Source organism: Cervus canadensis, chromosome 4 (assembly GCF_019320065.1).
Source record: "Cervus canadensis isolate Bull #8, Minnesota chromosome 4, ASM1932006v1, whole genome shotgun sequence".
Lineage (NCBI taxonomy): Eukaryota > Metazoa > Chordata > Mammalia > Artiodactyla > Cervidae > Cervus > Cervus canadensis.
In genome coordinates, this window is record NC_057389.1 from 64,622,957 (window position 1) to 64,641,859 (window position 18,903).

Sequence of the window (18,903 nt, forward strand, 5' to 3'; positions counted from 1 at the left end):
GGATAAACAGTTGTTACAGAAGCCCTGGAAACTCATCACCTCAGGATCCCCCAGGTTCATGGGCCGGGGATGACTTGGGACAGTGATGCCTCGCAACAGTTTGGGACTTTCTGGTCAGAGGAAGCAGTGGGACCCCCACCAGTCACATGTGGCCATGGATATAGAAATCGGTGACAACTTAGGCACCTCAGCTGCCCTGGCCACATGGGACTGGGGGCCATGACTGGACAGAGTAACAGAGAACATATTCACACTGTCCAAAATCGGGGTGCTGATCCTCGGGTTGGGGGAGTCAGGGGGGTGACACCCCTAAGATCAGGTGAGGCCTTTCAAAAAGTGACTGCCAGGGCTTTCCTGATCACTCAGTGGTAAAGAATGCCTCTGCCAATGCGCAAGACATGGGTTTGATCCCTGATCCAGGATGATGCCACATGCCTCAGCAACTAAGCCCCTGCACCAGAATTGAATCTGGCGTGTTCTGGAGCCCACACTCCACAAGAGAAGCCACCACAATGAGAAACCCTGAATCACAACTAAAGAGTAGCCACTGCTCTGCAACTAGAGAAAAGCCTTTGCAGCAATGAAGAGCCAGCATGATAAATAATTTTTTTTTTTTTAATGATGGCCAAAGTGTCTATCCACTGGTGAATACAAAAATCCAGCTCCTCCAGACACAGGAGCGTCACTTGGCCACAAAAAGCAGAGAAGCCCTGACACTTGCTACCATGGGTGTGGATGGGCCCTGAGAACACGATGGTCAGTGAGAAGCCAGATATAACCACACCATGATGTTAATTTTAGGGGTCAACTTGACCAGGCTGAGGGGCACCCAGATAACTGGTAAAACATTTCTGGGTGTGTCTACACAGATGTTTCTGGAAAAGATGTGCATTTGATTCAGTAGACTGAGTAGAAAAATTCATCCTCACCAATTTGGGTGTCAGCCACCCATCAGGGACCCTTTGCAACAGTATCATTCTGATGTTTTACTAGACTTTAAGAGCAGGGTTGAGAGCATTTTTTTTTTTTTTTTAAATATGGAACGCTTCACGAATTTGCGTGTCATCCTTGCGCAGGGGCCATGCTAATCTTCTCTGTATCGTTCCAATTTTAGTATATGTGCTGCCGAAGCGAGCACGGTTGAGAGCATTTTAAGTGACCATCCAGGCCCTCCATGCCAGATGTGTGGGTGTGGGGGGTTAGCGGTTCTCTGCTTGGTGATTCTGCACCCAGGGAGGTCTGGTGCATCACATTGTCCCCCCAAAAGATCCGGATCCCAGCCCCTAAATCTGTGAGCAGCACCTTGTGTGAACAGGATCTTTGCAGATGTCACTATTAAGATGAGGTCACACAGAGTAGAGTGACCCTGAGCCAATGCCTGGTGCCCTCATAAAAAGTGAGGACACAGCCACACAGGGAGATGAACACCGTGATTCACGGGTGGAGGCTGGAGAGATGGCACCACAGAAAACTACTCCAGGGAGTAGAGGTGACTCCAGACATAAAGTGGGTAGGGCCAGGAAGGCTGCTCCATACCCCACAGCACCCCCCATGCCCTGAGGATGTTGTTGGTTAGTTGCTCAGTCATGTTCAACTCTTTGCGACCCCATGGACTATAGCCCTCCATGATTCTCTGTCCATGCAATTTCCCAGGCAAAAATACTGGGGTGGGTTGCTATCTCCTCCAGGAGATCTTCCCCACCCACAGATCAAACCCACATCTGCATTGGCAGGTGGATTCTTTACCTCTGAGTCATCAAGAAAGACCCAGCCACAAATGTCCACAGTGCCAAGGGGAGTACCCTGCCCAGGGGTCCAGGACTGCCATTTAATTTGTAGCTTCCCCCAACCCCCATCCACCTTTCTGTCCATCCCTCCCTTCATCTTATTTCTGATACATTTTGAAGGAGAGACCACCCCCTGCCCCTAAATACTTCGGCATGAAAATAACTTAAGAGATTGGTGGTTTGCAATTCTACAAAGACTTTTATTTATTTTTACTGTAGATCTCTTTAATTTTTATTTTATTAAAAGGACTTTTAAAGCACATCACCACAGGGCCATCATGAACAAATCCACATGTACGTACAACAGGTCATTGTTCAGGTGTCTCCAACTACACGTTGAAATCAAGGCCCCAGAGTCCCCATTCCCCCTTTTCTCTCTTCATTCTTGTCCATTTCTTGCCTGACAGCCTTCTTTTAAAACCATAGTCTTTGCTTCTGATGATCGGTTCCCCTCACACCCTCAGTGGCCTCAGTCAAACCCCTCAGATGATCATCCAGCCCCACATTACTCACCTTCCTGGGGCAGCACCTGTTTCTTCATTTACTTATTTGTTTTGCTGGAGTGCATCCTGCAGTATACTAAGCTAATCTGTGATGACCTGCCAGCCTGAAACATCCTGATTCCTTCTCCCTCTTGATAGGGACCTTGGGGTCAGTCATCACTTTCCCTAGGAACCTTGGCTTTCTTCCTGATCCTTTGGAATGTGACCTGAAAGCCCTTAGTGGTCCCAGGACACCTGAGTCCCCAGAACAAGTTGTGAGGTCCTAGCTGTTTGGAGGCTCTGGCTCCACTATCCCTTCCATTATTTCCTGGACAACTTCGTCCACTTTTCCTTTCCTCTATTTTCTCTTCCCCCACCTTTTGTCTCTGCTTGACTTTCTGGGAGAGTTCCTGCTGATGGTGAACTCCTGCTACTGTGCTGTTAACTCTCACCAGTCTGAGCTTGTCTGAAGAACACGTATGTGCATGCACGACCACCCACAGGGGTGCACCCAGGACAAGCCACTCTGGCCTGTTCCCCATCTGTCACCAGTAAGGGCTGGATACCACTTTGCCCCAGCTCCAACACTGTCTCCTCCATTCCTGACCTCTCCTCACCCCACCTGAGCCCCCTTCTCAGCATCCAGCATGCCACCCTGGGTGGGATCCCAGGAAGGGGGAAGGATGAGCAGGCACCAAGCCCTGCCCCCAGGGGGACTTGAGGCTGGCCAGGAGGGCCAGGGCAGGTCCCCCTGTGCCCTGAACACCAGCTACAGCCAGCAGAACTTTGGGTGAGGAAACAGGACAAAGCCTGTGGCTGGAACAGAGGGAGGCATGGGAGGGAGCGCCGGGGTCACACTGAGTGCTTCCTGGGATCCCAGCAGTTCTGTAGCTCCAGTGCCTGCCTCCAGGAGCCCAGTACTAGGAGGGAAGGGACAGACATAAGTCAGGATGAAGTAATCAATACCTGAGAGCATTCAAACACAGAAAAGAAAAAAGTTCCTCTCAGACCCCAAGAGAGAAACTGGGTGGAATGCAGCCTGGGGTCGGGAAAGGCATGAGGAGAAGGCAGGGAGCTGAGGGCTTCAAGAGGCAGGGGCACCTGCCAGGAGAGACAAGAGTCCATGAAGAGAAGAGACCAGGTGAAGGACCATCTAGTCATGGGAGCAGCTATGGCTGAGGGACTCCATGGAATTCGGGGCAGGAACCCAAGTCCGGTGAGGATGGCAGCAGACCCAAGGGAGAGACCAGTGTTGGGCAAAGGAGCAGGCCGTCCCCTCTCCCACCCAAAGAGCCCATGCAACTGTCCTGAGGTTCCGTCCAGCCAGGGACTGGGGCCAAGGTCCCCTTGGCGACTCGGCGGGCCAATCCTCCTCCCAGCCCATCTATTTACCTGTAAAGGGAAACCGGTAGGCTCTTTCGCCCCAAAGGCAAAAAGAAGGCCGTGAAGGACCGCTGGAGGCCACTAGGACCGGATGGCTTTAGGCGTGAGCACGCGGGGCCGCTCTCTTACCCAGCGGCGCACACGTCCGAGGGCTCTGGCCTGTGGAAACTAGCCCAAGCCCGGAAACACCACCACTTAGGGGATGTGGGTGCCCGTGACCTCCCGGGGGTGCCCAGAGGCCAGGTGTGCACGGGAAGGAAGGGGGCTGGAGTACACAGTCCGGCAGAGACGCTGGGGGTCTCGGAGTGGGGAGCCCGGGACCCCGGCGCAGAGGCGAGGATGAGGCCGGACGCCCTCGCGCACCCTGGGCCCAGGCTGCCGCGGGCACCTACCTGCGGCCGCGCCCGCACGTGCCAGCGCGCCCGGCCCGCCCGAGCGCCCGCGGCAGGGGTGTCCGCGCCACGTGACCGCCCCGCCCGCCCCGCGCGTGCGCCCTGCCCGGCGCCCCATTGTTGGCGGAGGCCGCGTCACGGGGGCGGGGCCGGGGCGGGGCGGCCGGCGGCCCGAGGGAGGCGGCGGGAGGGCGGAGGGAAGGAGCGTCCGCGCCGCCGCCGCCGCCGCCGACTAGCCGCCGCCGCCGAGAAGCAAGCAGAGCCGCGCCGCGCCGCCGCCGCCCGCGCCCGAGCAGCCCCGCCGCCGCCCCGCCCCGCCGCTGGATGCCGGCGGCCGGCGGCCGAGCTCCCAGAGGCGGAGGGCGGCGGCGCGGGCGGCGGCGGCGGCGGGGGCGGCCGGCGGCTGGGAGGCGGGAGCGCGGGCCCGAGAGCTAGCGCCGCCATGCCTAGCTCCACCGGACAGCCCGACGGCGGCGGGGGCGCGCGCGGCGGCGGACCCGGGACGCCGGTCTGCGGGGACCCCAGCCCGGGTCCCCCGCCGCCGCCGCCGCCCCCGCCCGAGGGCGCCGATGAGGCCGCGCCCGCGCCCCGGCCGCCGCCCGAGCCCGACGACGCGGCTGCGGCGCTGCGCCTGGCCTTGGACCAGCTCTCGGGGCTGGGGCTGGGGGGCGCGGGCGACCAGGACGAGGAGGGGGCGACCGCAGGCGGCGGAGACGGAGCGGGTGCAGCGACTGGGGGCGCAGACGGCGGGGCCGCGGCGGAGCCGGCGCCCCCCGACGGGCCTGAGACGGGGGCGCCCGGGGTGGCCGTGGCCCCCGGTCCGCTGCCGCTGCTGGAGCCGGACGTGAGCCCCCCGCCGCCGCCTCGGCCGTCGCCGCCCGACGTGTTCGCTGGCTTCGCGCCCCACCCCGCGGCGCTGGGCCCCCCGACGCTGCTGGCCGAGCAGATGAGCGTGATCGGCAGCCGCAAGAAGAGCGTGAACATGACCGAGTGTGTGCCCGTGCCCAGCTCCGAGCACGTCGCCGAGATCGTGGGTCGCCAGGGTGAGTGGCCGCCGTCGGGGGCGCCGCCCCAGGGGTTCCCGCGCGACTCGCCCCCACAGGGGCCGCCCAGCCCAGCCCACGGCTGGACACCAGACCCCGGCCACGCCCCGCGTGGGCTCGGGCCTCGGTGGCCGCCTGTGCGCCTTTGTCCTGCCGCTGGCCGCGGGAGAAAGTTGGGCGCGGCCCGCGCTCCTCCCCTCGGCGCTCCGGCCCCGCTGCCGCCTTTGTCTGGGTGCCTCCAGCCTGGAGAGCGCCCTGCGTGCAGCTCACTGCCTGGGGCCTGGGCCCCCGGAGGTTCCATCCCAGGGTTAAGGGGGTTGGTCGGGGCAGTGCCCTCTCCACACCCAGAAATGGCCCTGGGTGGTTCGCTCTGGTGTGAGGGGGACTAGGGGCGAGGGCATTCTGGCAGGGTCAGAAGAGAGATTTGGTGGCACAAAGAGGGTACACCTCAGGACTTGCCAGCCTGGGCACCCTGCTGGGGGTGGGGAACAGGACAGGGTGAGCGAGTATCCCTCCCGGCTGTCAGCCCCCAGTCAAGGATCCGGGGTGTGCACAAGGACCCCCTGTGAAAGCCACTTGGGGGGATCCAGCCCCACAGCTCTCCTCTGGCCAGGGTGTGGGGGTCCCAAAGCAGCATTGTCGGAGGTCTTTGCAGCCTCCCCATTGTTCTCTTTGTTAGAGAGCCAGGCTGGGTGACATCAGGCCGGCGGCCGCTCATTGGCCCTGGAGCTGCGGGGCGGGCGGGCGGGAGGGTGGTGGGCAGTGCCTGGCCCAGCACACACCCACCCACCCTGTTAGCTGCTTGCCCACCAGCCTCAACTTTCTCTTTCCGGCACCTCTGGGCTTCGGCCTCGCTGTTGGTCAGCCAGGTTCTAGAACTTGGGGTGGGGCCTGGGCGGGGCTTGAGATGGGGTTGGGGGACCTTGCCTCTGGGACCTCAGTCACGGGAGCTAGAGAATGGTGTGGGGGGCTTGAGTTGCGAGATGACCTGTCACCCTAACTGCCATGGGCAGAGGACCACAGGGATGCCTGGACACCACCCTCTACTAGTTCCGGGTGGGTGGGGCCTTGGGGCCAGCAAGCCTGCTGCTTCAGCTGCAGGTACATTCAGTCATTCATTTGTCCACCCTACATGTGGACACAAGAACGGCCAGGTGTGGTGCTAGGTCAGAGGACTGCCATCAGGGGGTCCTTGGCTATGGGCAGGTGCCAAGAGACCCCAACTGGACACTTCCCCTCCCTGTGCTGTCCCCTCCCTGCCCCCTGTAACTGCACTGGGACCTGGAGGAAGACAGCCACCCCACACCAAGTGTCCGGAAGCCCGTTGGGGGCAGATGTGGAGACTGAGGCAAGGGATGCCGCCCAAGGTCACTAGGCTGATCCGTGGATGGTGGAGCATGAGGGCAAGTCCCCGTGGATGTGCGCAGCAGCACCTGGGGGTGTGGGCAGCAGGCAGAAGGCCCTGAGCCCTGGTCTCACCTGAGCGGTCTGGTGGCTGAGTCGTCAGGCTCCGCCCTGTCTCTTGTGCCTCTGATACCCGTTTACTAGGTGTCCCCTGGGTTCCCACTGACGGCAGGCAGCAAGGCAGGGACCCCCAGAACTCTCCCCACATCTAGGGTGGCTCCTCTCTGTGATGGGGGGTGGGGGGAGAGGTTTTTGGAGGTTTTTGTGAAAATTCTCAAGCAAGATGCTGGTTCACCCAGTCCCTGCCAGCACACAGTCGCCGCCCCGTAATAAGTCAGGTGTAGGGCCTCAGGGGGTGGAGCACGCATGCCAGGACAGGTCAGCAGCTTCAGCAGCCCTTGCTCCCCACTCTTGAAGTATCTGTGACCCCCATCTTCTCTCACCAGTTCTCAAGCACAGCCTCGAAGACACACTATGCCCTTTCTCCGGTCACAATCCCCCACCCTGCCCCGTCTACCCTGTGGGTCCCTGAACATGGAGCCTGTCCCTTTTTCCTGCTCTGCTGGCTCGAGTGCAGGGGTCGTGGCCTGCCCTGAACTTACTCTTTTGTCTGGCCGATGGTGCAAGGCCGCCCCTTCCCTGGAGTTCATGGAGGGGGTGTGCATCTGTCCAGCCTCCTCTGGCAACCAGAGCCACAGACCTAGGCTCTCCCTTTCCTGGACAACCCCATGCTGCTCTGGAAGCCTCAGTCTTTTCCCCCCTAGGTCTGTGCACCTTTTCGGCAAGGGGTAGGGAACCGTGACCCCTGGGTGCTCCCTGGTCTCTGAGGCTGAGAGGCCTGAGGGACTGAGAGGACCCACGGAGTGGGGGCCTCAGCCTGCCCCATGGTATCCCCTATTGAGGACCTGCCACCTCCAGGCCAGGAGGGTAAAGTGGCAGAAGTGGAAGTGCAGCCAGAGCCAGCTGGTAGGGCCGGAATTTGCACTCTAGTCTCTCGGGGCTCTTCTTGCACTGTGGGGAGAAAAGGTGAGCTGGGAGAGAACTAGTTCCAGGGTTGGGTGTATCAGGAGCTGACCCCTTTCCACAAACAAGAAAGTGGGAACTCAGAAGGACCAGTTGGGGGGGTGTCACCCCAGCCCGTCATCAGAAGTGGGCAGGGATGGCACACATCTGCTGCCATTGACCTTGGCCTAGTTCCTTCCGAGACCCGCCCCCATCCACCCCAGTGCCCTCCTGCCTGGTTCCCTTTGCCAGAGTCTGCAGTGTGGCCATGACTGGGGTATTGGGGCTGGGTCTTCAGCACCAGGCCTGGCCTGCAGCACAACAGGTCACAATCAGGAACAAGTGACCTGCCAGCCACCTAGGGTCCCCTCCATTGTCCCTTGGTGAGAAGGGCCTCTGCTTGCTATTCTCTGCCTGTGTGTGGCCCCATTCTTGTGGGATGGTCCTAGGGTGATGGGGGGCCATTCCTTGATGTTCTTATCTACCCACCCAGAGTGGGGAGCATAGGAAGAGAGCCATCCCCAGGCCCAGGTTGGGGGTCACAGCCTTCCCTGCTTGCACAATGGGTCCCTCTTTCACACAGGAGCCCAGACATCCAACTGTGACTCAGCCTTGCTCTGGGACAGCACCCCGCTGGGTTGTCCCAGCACCCGCCTGCTTGTGGAATGCTGTACCCACTGTCCCCTTAGCCAGGAGTGCTCCCCCAGCGCACAGCCTCCTTCCCAGGGTGGTCCCCTTGGCTCCCCCACATGGCCTTGAGGTTCCCTGGATGAGTGTGGTCTGTGGTCACCTGCATGGGCTCTCTTGGGGCCTGCTCCCTTGAATGCCTACTGCACTCAGTGCGGGGGTGGCCTGGATCCTGGTCCAGGCTCATGTGAGCAGCAGGAAGCAGGATTGCCTGCAACTAGGTTGCCTGTGGGGACCCGAGGCCCTGCCTCTCTGAGGGCCGGTCCGGCAGCTATGGGGCTTGCTGGGGCCGGGGGAAGTCACCTGCCCTCTGTGGTTCTCTGATTTGGAATCCTGGTTGGGGCAGGGCCCAGGAAGCTGCATTTCTGCTGTGCCCACCAATTGGCAGTGGCCCCCAGGGTCACTCCTGGAGCCCCGGTCCCACGCCCCCAAGCTCTGCCATCTCTAGGGGTCTTAGTGTAGGTGGGGTTGGGGGGCCAGTGGCTGTCACAGTTGAAGTGGGGGTGGTGAGCTGGGCTCTGTTTGGCCACTGAGGGCTCCACCCAAGGCTGCTCTCAGGTCAGGGCAGGATGGGGTCCCATGAACAGGAAACTGCAGGGTTCCACCCCCCTTGAGGCTCCCCCACAAGGGCAGGCTCCAGTCCCTGGCCCATCAGATCCTGCCCCAAACCTGTGAGGCTGGGTCTGTTTCTGCTCTCTTTTGACAGATGAGGAAATTGAGGCATGAAATGGTCTCTCAGATGCCCAGGGTATCCCCAGCGCATCAGCCTTATATCACAGTCCTCCAGCCTCAGAGAGTTCTGAAAATTAGACATAAGATCTGAGAAGTGTGTACTGGGGCCTGGCCCAGTATAGTCAGGATGGGCTTCCCCGGAGGAGGGCATGCCAGGCTGTGATGTGATGCAGAGAAGGAAGAGGATATGAGAGTAACATTGCGGATGGGAAAGGTCAGGTGCAAGGGGACTGTAGGACAGGGCCTTCCCAGCTGCCAAGTAGGGAGGAGACATCAGGGCAGGCATGGAGGCAGCCATGGGTCAGGGTGCCTTTGGAGTTGCCAGAAAGGCCAGGCAGCCACCAAGGGGAGGACCCCAGGAGGGCATGAAGGGGATGGCCAGGGACCAGGAGGCGAGGCTGAGAGATGGCAGATGCCTGCTCCCCTGCCCTGCTTTTATTCAGCTGTGGGTGAGGGGCGCCTGCCCGGGACCCAGGCTCCATCAGTCTGACTTCATCAGCACAGAAGGCTTGCCGGCTAACTTTGTATCTTTTCTTGTTGAGAACTTAGCCACACTGTTAACTCCACTCAGAGCTACCCTCTGTGTGCATGGAAACAATATTCCTGTATCCTTCTGGCTTCCCAGTGCTTAGAGGGTGGGGGGTCTCCCAGTCTCCTGGGCCCCAGTTCAAAATGTCTCAGAAGGCCCTGGAGTCGGGGTGGGGTGTCAGGGGCCTGGTGAAACCACACCTGGCATTTAGATTTCTCGTGGGTGGCTTCCCCTTAGCCCTGGGAGGGCTGCTTAGATGCTGGGTGAGGTGCCAAGTCAAGGACCCTGCATGACTGACCCTCCTCAACAGATATCCCGGCCCTTTTTTGCAGGGTCAACCCTCAGCCCACCTGGGCAGCAGTGATGAACCCCCAGGGCATGTCCCCAGCTTCCCCTCAGTGGCTGGGACCACTGGAGGCCTGTGGAGGTGTTTTGACCTGAGGCACAGGATCTGCTGTTGGGGGAGGGTCATGTGATCAGAAGTTCCCACCACCCAGGCCTCGGGTTCCCCTCCAGGCAGTCTGGGATTTGGTGTCAGAGAGTCTGTGTTAGTATCCTCTGTCCAGTACAGTGACCAAATGGCTTAAAACTAGAATGCTCACAGTTCTGCAGGGTGGGAATCTGAAATCGGGGTGTCGGCGGGGGGCATGCTCCTTCCAGAGGTTCCAGGAGAGGGTCTTCTCTGGCCTCCTGACATCTAGTGGTATTCATGAGCTTTGGCGTCCTGGGGCTTGTGGCCACCTCCCTCCAGCCCTGGGCTCTGTCTTTACATGGCTGTAATCTCAGGGACACTCTGTGTCCCTCCCTCCATCCTTGGGCCTCAGTGTCCCCTCTGGTCCTACAAATCCCTGCCCCATAGCAGGGGGATTGTCAAAAAGGCAAAGAGAGGCCCTGTTGTAGGTTGAAAGGTGTCCCCCCAAATCCATGTCCACCTGGAATGTCAGAATGTGACCTTACTGGGCAAGAGTCTTGGCAGATGTAGTTAAGAGTGCGGTCATGATGGGTTGGGGTGGCCCTGAATCCAGTGACCAGTGTCTCTATAGAGGACGAAGGACATGTAGAGTGGCAGTCTGATGTTACAGCTGGAAGGTGGGGGCTCCCACCCAGGTCACCGGCTGTCTCATGCAGCTGCAGCCCTGAAGGGGCTGTCCAGGGGAGGGGTCCACGCCCTTACCATGTCTCCCCCTCCTCCACCCCCAGGGTGCAAGATCAAGGCTCTGCGAGCCAAGACGAATACCTACATCAAGACTCCAGTGCGAGGGGAGGAGCCAGTCTTTATCGTGACTGGCCGCAAGGAGGACGTGGAGATGGCCAAGCGTGAGATCCTGTCGGCCGCCGAGCACTTCTCCGTGATCCGGGCCACGCGGAGCAAGGCGGGCGGTTTGCCGGGTACCGCGCAGGGCCCACCCAACCTGCCCGGACAGACCACGATCCAGGTGCGCGTACCCTACCGCGTGGTGGGGCTGGTGGTGGGGCCTAAGGGCGCCACCATCAAGCGCATCCAGCAACGGACGCATACATACATCGTGACGCCCGGGCGCGACAAGGAGCCGGTGTTTGCCGTGACGGGCATGCCCGAGAACGTGGACCGGGCGCGCGAGGAGATCGAGGCCCATATCACACTGCGCACGGGGGCCTTCACCGACGCTAGCCCCGACAGCGACTTCCACTCCAACGGCACAGATGTCTGCTTGGACCTGCTCGGGGCGGCCGCGGGCCTCTGGGCCAAAGCCCCCAACCCAGGCCGACGGCCCCCAGCCAGCCTCCGTGGGGACACTGCGCTAGGTGCCCCGGGAGGCCCTGAGTCCTTCTACGCGGGCAGCCGCGGGGGACCTCCGGTGCCTGTGCCGGTGCCAGACGCTGGCCCGGCCAGCCCCTACAGCGCTTCTGGCAACGGGGGCTTCACCTTCGGCGGGGACGGTCCCGGGGCCCCCACGGGGCCCCCCGCCCCCGAGGACTGCGACTTTGGCTTCGACTTCCTGGCGCTGGACCTGACTGTGCCCACCGCGACCACCATCTGGGCGCCTTTCGAGCGGGCCACCCCGCTGCCGGCCTTCGGCGGCTGCTCGGCGGTCAATGGGGCCCCCGCGCCACCAGCCCCAGGTGCCCGACGCAGCAGCGGGACCGGCACACCACGCCACTCGCCCACGCTGCCAGAGCCCGGTGGCCTGGGCCTGGAGCTCCCGCTGATGGCCCGCCGGCCTACACCGACCCACCCCCAGTTCCTGTGGGCGCTCCTGCCTTGGGCGGCCCCCACAGGGCTCCCTGGACGTCCTCTCAAGCGCGCCAGCTTCTCCACAAGCCCACCTCGCTGCCAGCAAGGTCGTCGGCCTCCTCCTGCTTCGGCGCTGGATTCCAGCGCCCCAGAGAAGCGCCGTTTAAGCCCCCAGCGCCCCAGCGCTGCGGCCCTGGCGCGGGAAAGTGCGTGGTGGTGCGCCGAGGTGAGTGATGGCGCGCTGGTGCCTGCGCCACAACCTCTTCTGCCATGGACTGCGCCGTCCGTATTTGCGGCCAAAGAGCGAGCCGGAGTGTCCGGCCCGGCACACCCGCCACCCAGGCCTCATATCTTTCCTAGCTGGGCCCCTCGCGCGCGCCGCGGTCCGTTCCCCCCGCCCCCCCCCCCCCCCGGGGCCTTCAGTGGGCGCAGGGTGGGTGCGCAGGGCCTGGAGGGGAGGAAGGGGGCGGGGCAGCGGGCTGCGCGGCCAGTGTTTACAGATGAGCTTTAACTCTTCCGGTCCCAGGCGTGGAGACGACGCGGCCAAGCGGCACCTCAGTTCTTAACAAATGACAGTATTGAGTCGACAGGTTAAAATAAACCAGAGAGAAAAGGCCTGCTTGCCTGCTTGCACTTTTTATTTAAGACACTCCCTACCCCCTACCCCCACCCCCCGCCCCCAGCCCAAGGTGATCTTTTTAAGAAGAAAAAACAAAACACGATTTTTACAACTCTGGGGTGTACTTCTTTTGTATGTAGCGGATATCAATTTGACAGTGTTTGTTTTCCCACGGTCTCAACCTCTGCAGAAACTTCCAGGAGGAGGATGGCTCCCTTTGGGGGGATCATATGGTTACCCTGTAGTATGTATGCCGCGCGCAGGCCGGAGGGGGGTGGGGGGGGAGGGGCGAGGGGCGTCCGGAACTTTCTAACTTTTTTTTAATTATTAATCCCTTTCTGCTGTGGTTTCTGTTCACAGTTTTTAATTTTTGTTGTTTTTAAAAAAGAAAAACTTTTACTTTTTACCTCTTGTGTATATGTAGGGAATTTATAGGGAAATATGTACTTTATGGAATAAATTTTAAGACTAAAATATATTTTATTTTAAATAAAGTAACGGACCTTTAATCTTACACAGCTAAATTACTGATTATATATTTGCTGAGCTGACCTAAGGGTTCAGAAAATTGTATCAAGAGTTTTATTTTTTGACTTCAAAGCCTTCTTAATAAAGTCTTTTTACTACACGTGAGACCTTGGCCTGGTGTGGAGTGGGTGGGCATGGGGGAGGGATGGGGGTGGGGGCTCAGATCCAGCCCCACCCACCTAGTTTTCCAGGTCAAAGCGTTAGGGCTCAGGGTATTCCACGTCTAGGCTTTTCCACAATCCAGGTGCTGTTGGCATCTTATCGGGGCTCTACAGAGAGGTGGTCCAGCCAGGTCCTCTTATCCTCAGGACCCCACATCCTAGGGGACAACCAACCATGGGGACAGCTGTGAGCCATGTGGGGGAGTGGTGATATTGGTTGCTTCCTGGGGTACCTACCTGCTGCCGTGGCACTCCCATGCCCAGCAGGATGACATTGTAAAAAGGAGGGGCAGGTCTTCCTCCCAGGAGGGGTCCTGAGGTCTCCTGGGCCCAAGGAACATCTGAGTAATAAGCCTCAGGTGTTGTCCCCCAGGCATCTAGTTGGGAGCAGAGGACTATGGGGTGTAGGGCTGCCAGACATGGTTCCTGAGGACTGGGACTGGCCCAGAGGCGAGGACTGAGGGACCACAGGCAGCTGGCAGGGGCCACCAGAGCTCCAGAGGTGGGAGGAAGCTGTGGAGTGAGTTGAGGATGGGATGTGCTGACAGGGAGGGGCCCAGGACTGCTCCAGGGACAAGCCCAGAGGCCAGGCGACCACAGGCTGCTGGCTCGGGGAACAGGCGCTGAGGAACCTGGAGAACAGAGCAGCCTGGAGGGCTTTCAGGAGAAGGCCGAGAGTTTGGGATGACAGGAGCATCTGAAGGGGCAACAGGGACAGAGAGGAAACAGCCAGAGATGGACAGGGCACCCCCAAGAGCAAGTGGTGGCCACCTCAGACCCTCTGGTTGGGATTAGTCACCCCAGGCTGTGGAACCCAGGTGGGTCTCAGGACAGACCCTGTGCACCCAGGGTTCCAGTCCAGTCCTGCTGGAATGTCCCCATCTGTAAATAAGGAAACACCTAGGTCCACACTCCTGGCACTGGTGAGGCTCCAGTCTTGGAGTGCATTGGTACATGGCCCCCAAAAGATACAGCCCTGGAACCTATGTGTAAGAGCTTACAGACTGGTCTTTGCAGCTATAGTCAAGAATCTTGAGATCATACTGCATCAGGGTGGCCCTGTAAGAGAGTGTCCTTATAAGAGAGCAGGAGTCACAGACAGGCGGAGAAGCTGTGTGACTCTGGAGGCTTCTCTGTCCATGGGATTCTCCAGACAAGAATACTGGAGTGGGTTGCCATTTCCTCCTCCAGGGGATCTTCCCAACCCAGGGATCAAACCCGTGTCTCCTGTATCACAGATCGATTCTTTACTCTCTGAGCTATCAGAAAAACCTTCATCCTGCATTAGGGGGGCCCTAAATCTAATGTCTTTGTAAGAGACACAGCAGGATCACAGACATGGGGAGAGAAACTGTGTGACACTGGAGGTGAGACGGGGGTTGATGCAATCACAAGCCCAGGACGCCTGGAGTCCCCAGAAGCTGGAAGAGGCAGGAAGGACTGCCCACCACCCGCCCTGGAGTCTTCAGAGGAATCACGGTCCTGCCACACCTTGATCCCTGACTTCTGGCCTCCCAGAACAGGAAGAACATATACCTATTGTCTTAACCCGCCCACTTTAAGGTAATTTTTTAAAGCCACCCTGGGAAACTGATATGGTAGGTAGGCTAGATTGAGGGCTTGACTGGATGGCACAGTCAGGTGCAGATAGCATGGCAAAGATTTAGAGGTGATGAGATCCCAGGACACATCCAGGGGACATAGAGTGGTTGATCAGAGGGACAGGTGAGAATAATGGGAGACGAGTTGAAAAGGTGAATTGGAGCCAGGCCTTGGAATTCCTCCTTTAATCTCTCCCACCTGTGTCAGGACTTTTATTGGGTCCCCCTTTTTGCCACAGTCTTCCTCACCCTTGGACCTTCCCCTTTACAAGGAGAAAGACACACCATCCCATACTGGACTTTGGCCAAGAGAATTCAAATGTAAATAGCCCCAGGTGGCCAGAGGTTCCTCTGTGGGCCACATCTCTCTGGAACGTTCCAGTCCAGGATTGTCCCATAGGGCATCTTGTTATGATGGCACTGTTGTAGACCTATACCGACCAGTACAGAACCCATCAGCCACATGGGTGATCCAGCATCTGAAATGTGACTTGTGCAACCAAGAGATTGAATCTTAAATGTTGTTTGGCTTTAATTTAAATTGAGATAGCATCAAGGGAAGCTGTTTACTATATAGACTCTTTTAAAGCAGAGAAACAGGACGGCCAGTGTGCCCAGAGATTGTGGTGAGAGTAACAGGGAGTGGAGGTCCTGATCAGAGTGGCCCCAAGGTGACAAAGCCACAGGGGAGGGAAAACCTGTGGGCTGATGCGGTCGGCAGCATAATAATCCCAAAGACATCACATCCTGATCCCAGGGCCTGTGGACGTGTCACCTCATGCAGCAGAGGGGACTCTGCAGGTGGGATTAAGGCCCCTGAGATGCGGACAACCCTGGATTCCCCAGGGGGAGCCCAGTGTCATCACAGGGTCCTTATAAGAGGGAGGGGGAGGGTCTGAGGCAGAGATACGGAAGATTTGCACTGTTGGCTGTGAGGATGGAGGGAGGGGCCACAAACCAGGGATGCAGCGCCTCTAGAAGCTGGAAAAGGGGGGAACCAGTGCTCCCCGGGAGCCTCCGGAGGGGACAGCCCTGCCCACGTGTGAATCTGAGGACTTTTGCCCTCCAAGACTGTTAGGGAGAATAAATTTGTGTTGCTTTAAGCCTCCACATGTGTGGTGCTTTGTTTCAATATAGGAAACTCACACAGCTGTGTTAAAAGCTGCCCCAGCACCTTGGAGAAATGGCTGATTCTATGCTCTGTGCAGGGAAACTACGAAATGAGCCTAGACATCTTGCAGTGCCAGAAAGTAAGGACATCCTCAAAACACCCCATGAGAATGAGGGCACATCCAAGGGACACCGAAGCCAGATGCCAGAGCTGAAATAATGCATCCTAGAAGATGGAGGACGCCTAGTGAACTTGAATTTCTAATACACAGTGGATCATGCTTTTAGTCAAAATCTGTCTCTAATATTGCCTGGGACACCCCTTGACCTGATGATCATTCAGTTATTTACCTGAAATTCAGATTTGACAGAATGTACTATGTTTTTATTTGCTTCATGTGGTAACTCTATGAGGTATGGAGGGGAATGAGAACCCACTGATTTGCAGGGAGATACATATATGCTGGAGAGTTCCCTCCTGTGATTCCTGAATTCCACCCTGACTTTAAAGATGCAGAGCAGCCTAACAGGATGTGGACAACATATTAAAAAGCAGAGACCTCACTTTGTTAACAAAGGTCTGTAGTGTCAAAGCTATGATTTGGCCACTTGATGTGAAGAGCCAGCTCATTGGAAAAGACCCTGATGCTGGGAAAGATTGAGGACAGGAGGAGTAGGGGGCAGCAGAGGATGAGATGGTTGGATGGCATCACCACTCAATTGGACATAAATTTGAGCAAACTCAGGGAGATAGCCGGGGACAGGGGAGCCTGGTGTGCTGCAGTCCATGGGTTCCGAGAGGCTGGGACACGGCTTAGGGACTGAACAACGCCAGGATACGGGGTGGCGACTGGCAGGTTCGTGAACCTGGAGCAGAATTAATTCCCCACACATTTATGGATATGGACTGAGCGCCTTGATCCTTGCCATTCCAGGAGCGGTTTTGCCAGGAGGAAGCCAGAAAGCCCCAAGCACTTTTGCTGCTATTAACCCCTTGCGCCATCCCCAGCCGGGCCCCTCCAGCGGCTGGGAGGGACCAGAACTGCTTGTCCTCTGTCGCCACCGTGTGGCCAGAGCTGCACTCTGCCCGATACCGCTGCAGAGGCCGCTCCTTATTATTTATGTAGTCAAGTGGGCATAACTGCCCTTGGCCCAGGCCTGTGGGCTCCTCAGGACACAAACTGGTCCCCTTCCACAGCCCACCATCCATCGCTCAGCAGCTCAGCGCTGGCACGCAGTGGACCCTCCCTAAATGTTTGCTGATTGAATACAAGACAGGGACCGATCCACCCCACCCAAATAAAACTGAGGGTTTTTTCTCTACCCTAATCAGATCCCTAACTGCCTGACCTCCTGAGGTCCTGAGATACTGAGCACATTTAAATACATACCTGAGTGGGAGGGGAGGTGACACAGACGCTGGAGGCCACCTGCTTTACACCATCTGACCATTGGGAATTTACCCTGGTGTCCAGAGTGAGTAGGGCTTGGAGTTTATTCTTCCAGATAATTAATGTAAGTTCTCCCCCTAGGCACTGTGGTCATTTGGGGCCTGGATCATCCTCTGCGGGGTGTCCTGGACACTGTGGGGGTTGACCAGCATCCTTGCTCTCCCATTCGATGCCAGGAGCCCCCCTTCCCCAGTTCTGATGATGAAAATGTTCTAAAGTCTCCCCTGGGGGCAGGAACCTCCCCTCCCCCAGTGAGAACAGTTCATCCCATTTTTCAGGGATTGGACCAAATTGGCCCTGAACATGCTGTGTCCCGGAATCTCCCCACATACCCACCCACATGGAGGGTTCCACTTGCAGAGTTGGAACATCTGATTTTGGTTTATTTCAAGCAACCCTTAAGATGGATTCATGTCCCAGCTAAAATGACTTATGCTTGACTCGTAAAACTTTTTAGCGTTGGAAATGTCACGTGTAAATCCAAGCAGAGAGGGTCAATCCAAAGGACCCAGCTTCAGCAAATAACCAATTCTCAAATTTCCCAGCAATTCTTGGCTGTTTCTCTCCACCTGCCCCACCGCCACCAGGCTCTGTAGCAAACTGCATTTGTCCACAAGGCCAGGATGCTTACTGAGTAACACACGTAGCCACAATGTCACCATCAGAACTTAAAATTGTTAACAATAACTGTAAAAAAAAAAAGTTAAGACATGTGGGATCTAGTTACCTGACCAGGGATCAAACCTAGGCCCCTTCCATTGGGAGTGCAGAGTCTTAGTCACTGGACCACCAGGGGAGTCCTCACCGTAAGGCTAATTTCTTAACAGTAACTCTCTGGGCAGCATTTCCCTTTCCTCGAGTGTATTGTTACTGTTTACAAGTCAGTTGGTTTCAATCTGCATCCGGCGCATACTCCCTGCAGATCTGGCTATCATGTTTTGTTCATGTACTCTAACCAGCGGTTCCCAACACAGATCCTCAGAGTGGATGAGGAGGTTTAAAAAATATCAAAGCCCGAGTCCCCCCAGTTATGCTGTAATTAGTCTGGGTGCCACGTGAGCAGCAGGATTCTTTTTCAATTGTGGTAAGCATAATAAAATTTACCACTTTGAAGTGTACATTGAGTATATTCACAATTTGGCCCGTCTATCACCCCTATCTCATTCCAGAATATTCTCATCACTCCAAAAAGAAATCCAACCTCCATTAGCAGTCACTCCCCACCCCCAGCCCCTGACAACCAGGATCTGTGTCTGTGGATCGGCCTGCTCTGGACATTCCATCAGTGGAATCACACCCTGTGTGTCCTTGTGAGTCTCCTTCCCTCATTGAGCATCGTGTTCTCAAGTTTCATCCATAGTGTAGGGAGTGTCAGGGCTTCTCTCCTTTTATGATTGAAGAATATTCTAGTGTATATATGGACCACCTTTTGTTATCCATTCATCCTTGAGGGATGAATTTTTTAATTAAATGTTTTTGTGTTAAAAAATTAAGGAAAAAATTTTGGCTGTGCTAGGTCTTCATTGCTGAGTACTGGCTTCAGTAGCTGAGGCACACAGACTTAGTTGCATAGAGACCTAGGAATAAAATTGCTGAATTATTTGGTAATTCTATGTTTAATTTATTGAGGAACCAAGGAACAGAGTTTTTTGGGTTTATTTTATTTTTAATTTTTGTCGAGCTACGCTGGCATGTGGGATCTTAGTTCCCAGATCAGGGGTCAAACCTGCACCCCTGCAATGGAAGCGAGGAGTCTTAACCACTGCACTGCCAGAGA

The 18,903-nt window shown here is 57.2% G+C and overlaps 1 protein-coding gene and 1 non-coding gene across 2 annotated transcripts; one reads left to right on the forward strand and one right to left on the reverse strand.

The window, feature by feature from the left end:
* Nucleotides 1-1,031: 1,031 nt before the first annotated feature.
* Nucleotides 1,032-1,138, reverse strand: LOC122441050. Its single transcript, XR_006269195.1, has one exon. It is a non-coding gene; the product is annotated as a U6 spliceosomal RNA (small nuclear RNA).
* Nucleotides 1,139-4,242: 3,104 nt separating this feature from the next.
* MEX3D (mex-3 RNA binding family member D) lies at nucleotides 4,243-12,908 on the forward strand. The gene is made up of 2 exons (XM_043465573.1): nucleotides 4,243-5,087; nucleotides 10,642-12,908. The coding sequence occupies exons 1-2, from the start codon at nucleotides 4,487-4,489 to the stop codon at nucleotides 12,165-12,167; spliced, it is 2,127 nt and encodes a 708-aa protein (XP_043321508.1). The 5' UTR covers nucleotides 4,243-4,486; the 3' UTR covers nucleotides 12,168-12,908.
* Nucleotides 12,909-18,903: the final 5,995 nt, after the last annotated feature.